Here is a 14,206-nt window from a genome sequence, read left to right as displayed (position 1 = left end):
ACCACACTGGTAAATAGCAAAGACATATGTAGTTTGCAGTGAGTTATACGCTTCAGGTAATTTCTTGTTTCTTATAAACTGTGTTGATAAGTATTGGGTTTATCACTTTATTAATTTTTCATCTTTGTTGCCAGAATTATCTGTGATAATGCCCTGGTGTGGTGCTTTCAATCTTCATTGCAAAGTCATGTCCTATATCTTATGTCGGAAACCAAATTTGTTCATTTTGCTCTAATAGATCTTTTCAACAAACATGAAGTTGGACCTCAAATGTCAGAGCTCCATCTTGTGATTTACTGCTATTGCCTGAAGTTTAAAGCTTTGATTGATTTTTTTTCCCTTGCATTCACCTGAAGAAAGAGCTAAATCCCCTTGCATGATGTTCACGTGGCACAGCACAGAGGGCACACACTGCAATGAGGGCGTTGTCATTGTTCTGCAGTTTCAAGTCACTCTCTGGAAAGTGCAAAGGTAAGCTCTAAACACACCTCACAAGCCAGTGTCGCTTTATTTCTCTTCTCAGACATAGATAGCAAATAATGATGCTTTTCTTTGGTGGTATTATGAAATGAGCTTGGATCACTCCTGTTTGGCAGCCAGTCTGAAATGGCAGACGACTGGTGGACAATTAATCCATGGACACTGAGGGTCTTGTGTGTGGTCAGTGGGTTAAGCTGCCTTCTGAGGGACTCAGTCTGTAACTGGTAAATGACTCTTTGACAAGAGGGAAAAATGCCTTGTGCAAGTACTCTGGACACAGATTGTGTGGAGTCAGGAATACTCTGAACACAGATTGTGTGGAGACAGGAAGCCCTAAAGTCCAACCTTTTGTTGATGTTGACTCACTGTCTAACTTCAGTTCCCAGCCCTGTTTCCCATCAGCAAATGGGGGTTGTAACTTCTTGTTACACTTCTGTGAAAGACAAGGGTGAATCGTAATGTGTCTCAGCCACAGGGCACAGTGTAAGAGGAAGGTCTGTGTATTTCTAGCAGCAAGCAGTGTTCACGAGTCAGGGAGAGTCTGAGGCAGAGAGCAGGCAGATGATGAGGAAACAGGAGTTCAAGGCATTGGGAAGGACAGGGTAAGTTTTGCTTGAGACCACACCACTGAGAAATTGTCTTGGCAGCTGTGGTTTTCTGCCCCTACTCCTTCAGCTCTCACAGGAGGGTTAGGGACTGGCAATTTTAAGTAAGAAATGTCAGTGTGTGTGTGTGTGTGAAGAACTCAGTTATGAACAGCACCTGGCTATGAGCACGTTGATTTTAAAAGGAGTATGCCTAGAGGATGGTATCACTTATGGGACAGCCCTGCCTTCCCACCTCATCAACCCTTCCAAAGCAGTGCTGAAGCCATAGACAAAGCTTTAGAAGCAATTACTTTATTTTTTTAATACTGAGCAGCTTGGACACAACCCATTTCTTGTGGGTGCAACCCTAACTGGTACTATGACAGCTTAATTTCAGCCCTGAGACACAATAGAAACTGCTTTCTTGATTTACATTCACTTCCAGACTCCCAAAGGACACCCTAGGAAGCTGAAAATAAAAACTGCATGCTGGGCTACAATATGAACAGAGCACAGTAGGCACTTCATTTAAGCAGAGGTAAAAATACAACCCAAGTTGAGGCACATGCTTGTCACATGTTGCTGGAAGAAACATACAGATCCCAGGGAAGGACATGTTTCTAATGACCTTAGGTCTGCCCTGTGACCAGTCAGCACTAGTGAATGCATCCTGAAGTTGACATTGTACAGCCAGTGATGGATTTTGAGAATATTTAACAGTCCCTCCAAATAACATTTTACATTTTGCTGAGGGAGACCAGCAAGGGGGATGTCAGCTGAGATATTTGGCATGGATGGTGAAGCATGCAGTGAAAGCCTTTGCTTATATTTGTGTTATACTTAGTAAGGATATTATTTTCTGACAAGTCCTGGATTTGGAGTAAAAGCTGGAATTAATTTCTTGGAGGTTGTTCACTATTTGTAAGCATCGGCTGGGATGAGGGAGGAGATATTTCCCTGCCCCCCTAGCGATAATTCCCATTAAAGCATGACTTAACACAGGAAATAATGATGTCTGACTTGTGCTAGCAGGGGAAACTGGTCATGTTTGTGCCTAGAGAGTGAAAAATACAGCACTGGAGATTGCTCACAGCTGACCTCACAGTCTCTGTTTTATTCAAAGACACTGTAATCTCAGCTCAACAACAGGACATGTGCTGTTCAGCCCTGGGAACATTCTCTGACTTGGTAGTAATTTTGTAAGGAAGAGAGCTACAAGAGTCATGTTTCCTGGATCCTCGGCAGTTCCCACACTGATATTATTTGGTGTGTCTCTCATCAGATTAAGAGGTGAACACTTGGGTTGAGCAACTGCGTTTACTGCCATGTCAACTTGGCTGGAGCACAGTGGGAAACAGTAGCTCTGATGAGGAGGGTTGTGCTGTGGCTCGAACAAAGCAAGGACTTTGCTGCCTTGCAGTGTTGTTTTATACAGGTTTGAGAGGAAAGGCACTTGGGAAATGATGGCTCAAGATCATCACATGAGAAATCCAGGTGGGCTGTTACGGTCTTTGAACACAGCAAAAAAGAAGTGGCTGGTGACTTTCCTTCATGGTGGCCACAGCTTGTGGAAAATTGTTCAGAAAAGGTTTCTGCCGCCCAGCTTCCCTGAGATGGGGAAAATCAGCTGAGGCTCTGAAATGTTTGTTTCAAGGTTTTGGGGCACAGCCCCACCGTAGCACCGAACAAGCCCAGGGGGCTGCATCACTGCCCGGGGAGGACATTCCCCTGGGAAAGGCTTCTGCTCCGCCAGTGAACAGCGCAGGGTTCGTGTGGCGTTCCTGCTCAGTGTCGGACGCGCGTGGGGCCGCAGGCGAGCGGGCGGGCTCCTCTGCGGCAGGCCAGGCTTCGCCCCGGGCACAGAGCCCCGCGGGCGGCTCAGGGCTCTGCTGCCTCTCCCGGCATTTCCCGGAGCGCTTTCCCAGCCCAGCCCGGCCCGGCCACGGACCCCGCTGTCCTCCCCGCGGCGGCCGCCAGGGGGCGGCGCGGGGCGCGCGCGGCGGGGGCGCGCGGGCGGGCGGGCGCGCGCGGGGGCGGGCCGGGAAAGTTGCGGGCGCTGAGGCGGCGGCGGCACCGGCGGGGCGGGAGCGGCTCCGGGCACGGCGGCACCGGCACCGGGCACGGCGGCACCATGGACGACTTGGGTGAGTTCCGAGCCGCGCGGGCTCCCCGCGGCGGGAGCCGCCGCCCCGCCGCGCCCCGGGCGGCGGCGGCCGCGGCCCGCCCGGCCACGCTGCTCCCCTCGGCGCCGCGGGGCTCGGGCCGCGCCTGCCGGCGTCAGGGGACGTGTCGCTCCCCGCGCTGCCAGCCCGGCTCCCCGCGCCGCCGCCCGCAGCCGGGCCCCTCCACTGGGCTGTCCCGGGGCCGCCGCCGCCCGCCCGCAGCCAGGGCAGGCGGTGGCTGTCCCGGCCGGGAAGGGCGCCCTGCGCTCCCGTGCCCGGAGCAGCGTGGAGCGTACTCGGGTTTCAGCAAACATCTCCTCCCCTGCCCCGGCGCAGCCTCTCCAGCCTGTTCCTGGGCGAGAGCTGAACTTTGCGCGGGTCTGGAGCGGGGAGCTCTCGGGGGTAAGCGGAACCCAGCCGGACGCGGAGCTCGTCCTCCCTCTGCTTCTCCCAGGTGTGCTGCATTATACATTTCCCCGAAACCGTGTAATGGAGAAATGTCAGGCGACTGGTCTCAAGGGAAGGATCTAGAGAATTTGAGTTCCCTTTGGTACCAAGCCGGAAAAGGGTGTGGATCTGCCAAAATCCCTTGTGCTCTCGGAGGCATTAGGGCGACTGAGTTCCGCTTATGAAACTGATTAAATCAGACACTCGGGAGGGGCTGTGATCCGTTACTTCCATCCTACCTTTAATAGAAACCAGACGTTCTTTTGACATATAGTCCAAGAAAATTGCAGGTTTATTCCTGGACCTGGAAGCTCACATTACGGTGCTGGCATAAAGCTGGTGGTCACACCTTCAAAAAACAGACTTTGTATTGGGCTAATGATAAAGCTTACAGGGCAAGGAGTCCATCTGCTGCCTGGCTTTCTGGTGAAAGGTGTGCCCACGACGGATTCATCCTTGGGGAGTGAAGCCTTACTCTCTGCTTGAGTGAAGTAGTTGTTGGTGGAAACAGAAGTAATTTCTACTGCAGCTTCTTCTCGTGGTTATTTTTCCTTTAAGTGGAGACAGCTCTGTTTACCTTTTCTCATATCCCTCATTCTGGTTATCTCTTGGAGATTTGGTGCAAGTTCCTAGCATGTTCAGGAATGCATTGCTAGTCAGAACAGGATTCACCCAGTCTGTATATTGACGTGCTGAGTGGCCCTTCAAGACTGGCATACAGGTCTGTGTAGGGCCAGTTTAGTGTCTCACCAATGTGATCTTTAGTAAACCATGGGAGCTGGACTGAGCCCACTGCAACAGTTGCATTCCTGGACAGTGGCAGTGTGACTTCCCAGTTGTTGGAATAGGCTACAGCAATCCCTTAACATTTTTTCTTTCCTCTATAGGAGAATTAAAGGTGAACTGCAAAGAAATTGTGAAAAGGATCTGCAGTTGTGCCTGGTTTGTTCTTCTGAGCTCTAAAGTGTATTGGGACAACCAAAAGTTAAAGTTGTGATCTGACTTGGAAAGTAGAACTTTTAGTCTGAGCAATGTGATTTCATCAAGTCTTAATTACACTGCGTCTGTCTCAATTTTTGTGCAGCCTTTCATACTGGACAAGATCTAATTAACAGTAAGCAGCTGAACAAAAAAAAAAGTGTGACCCTTTCTCTAAGCTTTTCTGTGGTGTACAGAATTCACCACGGAAAAGCACACCAGCTGTTTTCTCTCTGTGAATCATTGTTAGTCCCAAAATGGCTCACTTATTGCGCTAAAGCCATTCACCTTGGGATGCACGCATAATGGAACAGTGCTGTGCTGATACAACTCCCCTGAAATAAGTCAGACTTTCAAACACAAGTGAGAGTTGTTTGTTTTTCTTTCCTCATTATCTATGGGTGGATTATCTGAGTTGTGGATTAACTGTGCCATGGATACAGACGTCTGCGCTGGCTCTGTCCAGAGTCAAGCTGGTTAGGCAGGACTTGTTGGTTCAGGCACAGTGCCATGTGGACAAAGCTACTCTGCTTCCAGGGACAGTTTTAGCCCAAAAGGAGTTTGGTATTGAGCCAGGACTGGCAGGTTCAGAGGTGATGTCAAATCAAATCAGCTCAGATGCTTCCACACCCCACTTCTGAATCTGTGTGGTGCAGAAATGAGCAGTGAGTGAAGGGCCTTGCTGGGCATGAGGGAACCCATCACAGAGACCATTGGTGTTTCTGTCCTTAATTCCCTTTGTCAAAAATCTCCTCCCTCTTCCTAGAGCTGGAAGATTTGATCAGTGTATACTTGTCCACTGTCAAATGGAGGTCCAGAAGTATCTCAGTTTCGTGCTTGAACTGGAGTGGTTATGAAACATGTGAGAATGGATTTGTCTTGCTTTGGGGATTCATTTGGAGTTGAAAAAAGTCTTCATTCTGCTTTTAGCCCCTTCCTTGGTGTTGAAGAAGCTCACACAGGAGCTCCTTTGCAGCTGGAGGTGTGCACCCTGTTGTTCTGGGGGAGCCTTCATGGCACAGGACACACAGTGCTGGGGCTGGATGTGAGCTAGGACAGCCCGTGGTGGGAAAGGGGAGGAGAGCAGCTGGCCAGGCTTGGCTAGATTGTCTCCCTGCCGTCTGTCTAAGGAAGTGCATTTTGCAGATGTGCTTGGAGTTTGACAGGAAGTTTGCTGGATGAGTTTGCCATTCTGCAGTGCTGTAAATTGGCACAGAGAGTACAGCTTTGTCCTAAAGAGTGAGAATCCAGACTTGGGCTCTTGCCCCTTTAGGGGATTGCTAAAGCACAGCCTGTGCTTCCAGCACCCAAGTGACCATCCACACATTCTTGCTTCAGACAGTCTGAGATGTTGAGTTACTGGCTCCGTGGTGCTACCTTGTCTAAGTAGTATGAGGGAACAGATCCACAGAAGAGGAAACCTAATTTGTGTAATGTGTCATGTGTTTATGGTGAGAGAAGTAGAAGAGAAACTTTTCATTTGCTTTAGTCAGATCCTGATTGATTTGACTCCAGAAGTTTTTTACAGCCTTTTTCTGAAAGGGGTTGTTTGCAAATACTACTGGGAAACCTTCTGGTAATTCCGAACAGAAAAGGTGTGGCTTTTAGAAGCTTTCATTTGATGAAATTCTCACTTCTCTACTGTTATTTTACTTTTTAATTTTTGTTTCCAAAGGCTTCAAATATTTTTAACTGGATTTTGCAATCAAAAACAAAACAGCATTCACTGGAGCTTGTAAAAGGTGTTTTATAAAGAAGTTACATCTGTTTAATGGGGACATTATGGCAGTGTTTTGGCTGTCCATGTCAACTAGAATGTGAGCTGCTTTTTTTAGGTGTGCTTGCTCACTTCTTGAAGGATTTTTCTTTTGCATAAGGTTTGTCTAGCAACTTGGCTTTACAGTTCTGGGTGCATAGTTCAGGGGCACAGGAGATTTTGCTTTATTAGTTGTTTTTCCTCTGTTTTAGGAACTCTAATCCACCCTCTCTTCAGTGCTTAATCCTCTCAAGATTGACTTTAAAGGGAAGCAATGTTGATTTTTCATGGGAGTGTGGAAGGAGGTGCATGTGTTTCCATCTGTCATCTGTCCTAACATTTGGAAGATTGCTGTGCTCTGCAGGGTGGTGCTGTCTGTCCCTCTCCAGAGGGGGATGCTTGCCTGTTTCTGACTCAATTCCTTTAGTTTGGGAGTCTTATGCTGTGGGCTTTGGGCTCACTTGACTAAAAGTTTGCTGTGAAATTGCTCATGGTCAGCTACGCCCAGGAAATGGTATTGGGGGGAAGCACTGGTAAAGTAATTTGGTGCCTTGGCTTTCTACTGGCTCAGATTTCTGAGTCCTTCCTGCCACTGGGTGAGATGGCTGTAAACAGAACTAATGCTCTGCACAATGGGGTTCTGACTTGTTTCAGCTCCTTAGCTGTTGTGACCCCTCGTAAAACAGGGACTTCATTGTCCTGAGCAACTCAGACAGGGAGTCCTCTGCCTCAAGCAGTGTGTGATGCAGAGAGAGCCTTCTTTTCTTGGTGCTCTATTTCCACGGAAAGGCCAGACTCTGGGCTGTCTTTAGCTTCTTTGTCCCTTGCTGGGAGAGGTCAACTTATCCCAAGTGTTCAGCTGCCCTCCTGGTTAAAACTGATCCTCTGACACCATCTCTGCCACTGGAGAAACAAACGGGAAACTTCTCATACATCTACAAATTTCTCTCTCTCCTTGTTCTTTCCTTCCTAGGGAATCACAATACTTCAGTTTCCTTGGACCCATTTTTCCTCACTCCTTGTCCTTTGAAATCTATTTATTATATGAAAAAAGTTGTGAAACTGTAGAAATGACAGCTAAAATTTTAAAGTCTGGCAGCAGAACAAGGACTAATAATGCACTTCTATTTAAATCAGAGTTGATTTTCTGATCTGCTGCTCAGACAGATAAATCCCTTCTATTAAAACTCTGTAACTAGAGGGGAGAAAATGCCTGTCCATGGCCACAACACAAATCTGTTTGAATTGAACTAATGTGTTAGTTGTGATATCCAGAATCTGATGCAGCTTTGGAGACAGCCAGAGCAGATTCTGAATGCAGTTGTGTGTGCTAGTGGAAAATCAGTGTGAGTGAATAGGATCTCTAGTCCCAGTTTCCTGCTCTGGTCTCAGCCTACACTTCCCTCTTTGTGTACTGGTCCTGTGTGTCCCTTTCTGTCTGATGCGGAAGCTGTTAATGAAGATGCTCTTCTATTCCAGCTGCCTGAAAGTGAGACATTGTCTGTGGGAAGCTTTCTCACTGTGCTGTGATAAGATGATGAGGTTTAGGGAATGAGTTCCATGCTCACTTCAGGCCTGTCCTAACTAACTGAGGTTTAGTAACAAATCCTGGGAGTACAGGTTATCATGACTGTTAGGATATTTCATTTTAAAATGGTAAGTAGGGAACTCTAATCTGTGGCAGGATTACCACATCCAGTAGTGCAGAGTAGAAGTACGAAGTGGCTCCATTGCTTTCCACTTGGGTTGAAGTTGAATGGGTTAGAGATTAAGTTGTGATCTCAAATTGATTTCACTTGGTTTAAGTGCTGGCTCCTGGGGTGTTCCCTGTGGCCATCTCCCTTGCTTGTTTCCACAATAAGTGTTGGACAGTTAACTGGGTCAGCGAGCTGATTCTTCACAAAAGCATTTTCTTACATGGATGGTGGACTGGGAAGTGAGGCCACCTCTTTTAGCTGTGGGTTATGTTTAATATAGCATAAGGTAACCATTTATCCACAGCCTCAAAAATGTACCCTAACTTAAGGCATGTTGTTTCTCTGTCTGTGAAACAGGGGTAATTACTCCTTACCTGCAAAGTGTGGTTATGTTGGTTGAGATCTTTGTGTTTCTGAAATAGCTTCCAGCTGAAAAGCTTCTTTCAAGCTTTTCTGGTCACCATTGCTGGAAAAGTTTACAGTGGCAAGTTTGAATTAGATTTACAAGTTTTTATTTATTTCTCAGCCCTGTTGAATGCTCCTTCTGCCTTTCTGATTGCTCATCCTTTCTTCACCCCCCGTTATGACAGGCTGTGAGTTGGGAGAAAAGATTTCCTTTCCCTTCCAAGTTCCCCACAGAAGTTCTGCCCTAGTCTGTCCCTTTACCACAGAGCGTTGTGAAGTCATTCAAAGAATGTCGTGTTCTAAAGATATACCATAAAAATAGGAGCTGGGTGATGACTTTCTCATGTCAGTTTTAGCTGTTTTTCCCATTCATGCTCATTCTCTTTGCAAATACAGAAGCAGCAGCCAGCTAGCTGGGGACAGTCTCTCTTGGCTGATGGGTGTTAAAATTCATGCTCTCTCTTTTGTGCATGTGTGTTTTTAAATCCCAATGAAGCAAACAAAATGAAATGGTAACTGGAGTGTTGTGGAACAAGTTTGGTGTTTTGGTTACAGGAACTGAGTCCCTGAGGTTATGTGTTTGTGCTGTTTAGGAGTCCGGTAAACTCTTTTTCTGCTCGCACAAATGCAGCTTTTTCTTTTTGCAGACAGTAACTATTCTGAATTTACATGGGAAATTTATCTAAGCAGTTTGAGACAACTGTAAACTGAGGAGCCAAGAGAACTTACGGAGGCTGCAGGGGGAGGCAGCCTGCATTGTTAGTGCTTGGCTTCTTTTTCCCTGAGCTGGACTGTCTCTACACTGTGAACAAGTTCAGCTCAAGTTATTTAAATGATGATGAAATAGTCTGAAGTTGTCCAAGGCAGCTTGTCGTGCCACTTCTCACAGGGTTCTTATTACCATGTGCACATCTGCATAGATGGCTCTGCTGGGTGAGGTACTGAGTGGCTGGCTGGCAGCATGCAGTGGAGTGTAGCTTGATTTCTTGTGGGTTTTTTACTGTTTATTGCATGTGTTTAAACCTCTAACATTTTGCAAATCATTTGAAGAACATCAAAAAAAGCAAATGGCGCTCCAGGGAATAAACCTTCTGAATGACACTCTGCATGGGGAATTGTGCTTTAAATGGCTCAGCTATATAAATCAGACTGTATGGGGGCTCCAGGAATAAACCAGTCCCGTGTTTTTGTCACAGAACTGAGCTGGCAGACAGAATTAATCCTGTGTCTGTCTAGATGCCTCACAGGATCTTGCTTTATTTCCATTGCTGAAGAGGAAGGTGAACAGAGAATTTAACTTTTTGCTATGGAGAAGTTTGTGGTGGTTCAGGGACTGTGGTTAGGCTGAGTTTTAATAAGAGCAGGAGGTAGTGAAAGAAGGCAGAGGTAGAAAAGGTCATGGGCAAGAGGGCTGTAAATAATTTGCAGTGGATTAGGGGCTTAGTATTCCTTTGTTTTATCCTCTTTCATGGTTCTAAACCAGTTCAGGGCTTCTCTGTGAAAAGGTTTCTTTTGGGTTGAAGCCACTAATTTCAGCTGGGTCAGACAAAAAAGCCTAAGGCTAACTGCATGTCACTTGAGGTTACTGGTGCCCCATGAGCTGGAATAAGATGATGGCTTGGCTGGTCTCTGCTGCTCATCTTGTTTCACCATTAGTTGCATCTGCTGCTCCCCGTTTCTCAGCACCAGCAGCCGCCTTGGGACTAGGTTTGGGTTGGTGGTGTTTTTGTTTTGTTTTTTTTTTGCTGCTAGCAAAAGACCCCTTTTGGGCAGAGGTGATCCCCAAGAGTAAGATGCCTAGAGTTGTACTTCTGGTTTGAAGCTCCTGTTCATTTTATGGTTATATATGGGAAACTTTTTGGGCTGTGTAGGCCTGGTCAGGCAGTGTGACACACAGCTGGAACTATTCTGCCTGGCTGTGAGCAGCTCCAGCAGTTAGACAGGATCCCTGCAGAGAGCTGGAGCACTGGGGGAGGGAATGAAATGCCATTTCATCCACGTCATGAAGTCTCTTATCAGTGGCCAACTCAGTGCTGAGAGTGGGTGAGCTGCATTGGCCTGAAGAAGCTGCCTTTTCTTTCTCCTGTGAAAGATGAGGAGCTCAGCACTGTCAGTCAGGCTGAGAGCTGTGCAGTGGCTGTGTGGAGTTTGAGATGAATTTGTCAGTCAGGTTCTTACAACCCTAAGCTTGTAGTTTTCAATCTATCCTGCTTGTGCTTAATCTGAGATTTGCTGCTTGGCTATCCTGAGCAGTTTGCTTGGGCAGTGCCTCACAGCTGCTGCTCCTGTACTTCTTAACTGCTTAAATTCAGTGCCTTCAGCACCTTCTGTCTTGTGGTCATGCTTAAAAAAAGCCTTGTGTGAATTAGAGAGAAAATCTGTTATCATTCATTTTTCTGTAAGGGTTGGTTAAGGGCTTCATTTGTTGGATGTTACTGTCCCTTCAAATGCTAGGGAGAAATCTACTTGAAACATCACCATGGTATGGCTGTGGTGATGTGAAACTCTGAGACCTTCTGGGCTGTCTGGATCTGCTGGAGCCTCCTGACTGTATTGCTTGGGTCTGGAAAATGCTGTGTGTGGGATGGGAGAGCCAGTGGGATGTGAGGTGTTCGGTGTGTCTGGTGTGGTCCTGTCCTGGCAGGGCTGGGAGGCTGCTGGGGAGGAGGGGTTGAAGGAAGGGGCTGGGGGTGGTGCAGGGAGGAAGCTTTATGTAATTCTTGGCTAGCTTTTGAATAATTGTTTTAATGAAATGGAATGCAGTGTATTCAGTACTTGCTTGGCAGAAACAGCTATTTTTTTTTGTTGTTTTCTATCTTGGAGGGGGGAGAGGAGTTGGAGTTTCTCTATTTTCCAGCTTCTGTAAACGCTCTAGGCTTGGATTTGTCATGAAGATAGAAGTGGAATATTGTTCATGGTGGGGGGGCAGTTGCACTGCTGTGCATGTGTGGGATGTTGTCTTTGTACATTGGATGTGTGGCAGAACATGGTCCCTGAGTTTCTCTGAGGGCTGTGGATGCCAGTGTGGTTTGAGGTGGAGCAGGTTAATTTTAAAGTAGCCAACAGTAACGAGATGAAAGTGATGTGAGTACATGTCCATATAAAATATGCGTGCATCCAGGTACTTGAGAGGAAAATTCATCTCTTTTCCTCTGTGCCCTAGTTCAGGGCATAGCAGTGAAGAACATGATGAGCTGAGACAAAGAAGTCAACTTAATTTTCAGCAAAGCAGAAATGTAGGCACTGGGAGTCTTGACTTCTCTAGACTAGTGCAAAACAGTCTCTCCAGTTATCTTAGAGGGTTGGTGACTTTTATCATAGGATTGGTGGAGGGACAGAGATCATGCTGAAAACCCTTTTTTAGAAAGTAATTTGAAGAAGGATTTATTTAACGTACCTCTGAAAGGGAAGTTTATTCTCATGCTGCTTCTATTTCAGTATTGCTGCCATTTCCATTTTTGGTCAGTGCTGGAGCTCAGTCTTTCTTACTCATCCCTAGCTCTTAAAAATTACTTTCTCTTTAGTCTGTCATTTTTTTTCTCAGTTGTTCTTTTCTGTGGTCAAGAGTTCTCTTGTAAGGAACAGCCTTTGGTTGATAGAATAAAATTTTTCTTTATCAAATAACAACAACAACTTGTGTTCAGGGCACTGAGATGAAGAAGCTGTCATATGTTTAATTGCTTTATTAATACTCCTCTTGGTAAAATATCCTCACTGCTGCTGCTGAAACAAGCAAGAGACTTGTGACCGGTACTTGTGTCATGATGCCAGATGACAGGTACAATGATGGGTCATCTACCTTCTCATGTAGGAAGAGATAAGAAAGCCTTAAACATTCTCCATCTCTTTTCTATCCAGTGGCTCCAGTATACTCCTATGGATGCTGAATGCAAGAAAACAGGCAAGGAGCACAGTGGCTGTGTGAAACTAGTTCTCACTCTGGCCTGAGAAATCATAAGGAGGAATCCAGACAATCCTTGGAGAAGGACAACCTTTGCAGGTGTTGTTTGGATCCTTGTTGTTTTCTTGCAAGAAACAGTCAAGGGGTGTAGTTCCTAATTGTCCAGTAATGGTGATGTGTTGGTTTAATGACCAATGAGAGTTTTACCTCTTGGACCTGTCTATAAAAGAAGATGGAATAATAAAACTTGTTCTCTTGTGCTACCCAGAAGAGAGTCTGTGTCATTGCTTTCACCATTCCCAATACAGAGCGACATACTCCAGTTCTAAAAACGTTAGTTTTCTTCTAGATTGAACAGTTTTCTTTCTTGCAGCGAGCCAGTGTCGTGACATTGTGAAACTCTTGAGCCACATTCTTCTGCCAGTACTAAAATAAACTAAGTCAGAGCTCTGCAGCTTTGGAGCCATCAGCAGTCTCCATCGAATTGCCACCCACATCTCCCACAGTGGACCAGGGGACTGGTTCCCACAATCATTTCTCAAACACTGTCATCCTTTCATTCCCAGAAGCTGCTTGTAAACTGAAAAGAAGCTGCTTTAACTAGATTTTTAACCATGTGCTTCTTGGCCCCTTGTATTCTGTTGTCTTTCAAAGCTGTTGCTTGCCCACTATCTGCACTAACTTGGGTTATTTTTAAGTTACAGCGCAGTGCTCATCAGGCTAAAAGCTTCGTTTTAAAACTTTCTACCTATTATAGTTATAAGTAGTACCAAGATCCACACGACTGAAAAATGTGAAATATTTTGTTGTCATTTCCCCCTGCCCTGTTCTGTGAGTTTACATTGTGCTTTTGGCAGCACTTTGTGTCAGTTTTTAAGTCAGTTGTTGATGATGACTTACACTTTTTGGCTTACAAAGAGTTTGGTGTTGTTTCCAAGTCTGCTCCCACCCTGTAGCAGAGAACCCTTGCAGAAATGAAAACTTCTTAAAAGAAACATCCACCATTTTGAGAATACTTCCTTAGTAATTAGCTTTTTAACAAGCCAGTTAAACCACATATGACATTTGACACAAGTTCCCATTTTAAAAAAGGGAAACAACCCACTTCACAGTGGTTGGCAATTCAAGCCAGCAAGTCTTCATTTATATCTCAATATACTAACTTTTTTTCTGTGTGAGATTTGTTGCAACTCTGCATCTCCTTATTGACACAGGCTTTTAAATCTTAAGATACCTTGGTTTTTTAAGGGTAGATTTGCATTTGTTGCATATTCTTTGCATTTATGCTCTTGGGAGCCCTGCTTGTTATTTACTGAATGGGAAGTTGCTGAAGCTAATGAAAAGTATTCATTTCAAGGACTAAAATCTGTCAAGTCTGTATTCTGATATCTCATTTAAGAGCCTTCAGGATAGGAATGCCTCAATAAGACTGTACTAAATATGGATATGATTACAGAGTCTCTTTAGTGTCCCCATTCTTTATTTCTGGAATCCTCCTTTTGTTGGTAGCCAGGGCACTCTACATCTCATTGGCAGAATTTTTGCTTCAAATCCTTTTAACAAATTCAGAATTCTTTTAATGAATTCAGAATTTACACTAGTATGTCAGTCCTTTATTTCATCATCTTTATGTGTGTCTCAAATTTTGTAACTGGCACTTTGCCTAGATGGGTCTATATTCAGATCTGTTTATGCTGCTTGGATAGGATTTCCACAGCTTAAAAGATGCTATTTTTTTCCCCTCAAGTTCCATGTCTATTATTGCATAACCATGCAAATCCTACTCTTCCCTT

General features: G+C 45.5%; 1 protein-coding gene across 17 annotated transcripts in view; it reads left to right on the top strand.

Annotated features, from left to right (window-relative positions):
- Nucleotides 1-14,206, top strand: part of PXN (paxillin) — a 62,132-nt gene that overhangs the window by 13,985 nt on the left and 33,941 nt on the right. For 8 of the 17 annotated variants that reach the window (XM_086855517.1, XM_086855521.1, XM_086855519.1 and 5 more), the window contains one exon: nucleotides 357-471. The exons of 4 other annotated variants lie outside the window; for them this stretch is intronic. In XM_086855517.1, coding sequence (XP_086711643.1) covers nucleotides 417-471 — 55 coding nt within the window. In that variant the 5' untranslated portion in view covers nucleotides 357-416. Of the gene's footprint in view, nucleotides 1-238; nucleotides 472-3,102; nucleotides 3,212-14,206 lie in introns of those variants that run through there. 5 more of the 17 variants (XM_086855528.1, XM_086855523.1, XM_086855526.1 and 2 more) reach the window with 3 other exon arrangements.

The sequence above is a fragment of the Cyanistes caeruleus genome, chromosome 18 (assembly GCF_971803275.1).
Source record: "Cyanistes caeruleus chromosome 18, bCyaCae1.hap1.1, whole genome shotgun sequence".
Classification (NCBI taxonomy): Eukaryota; Metazoa; Chordata; class Aves; order Passeriformes; family Paridae; genus Cyanistes; species Cyanistes caeruleus.
Note: the sequence above shows the minus strand (reverse complement) of the source record. Positions and strands in the feature narration are given on the sequence as shown.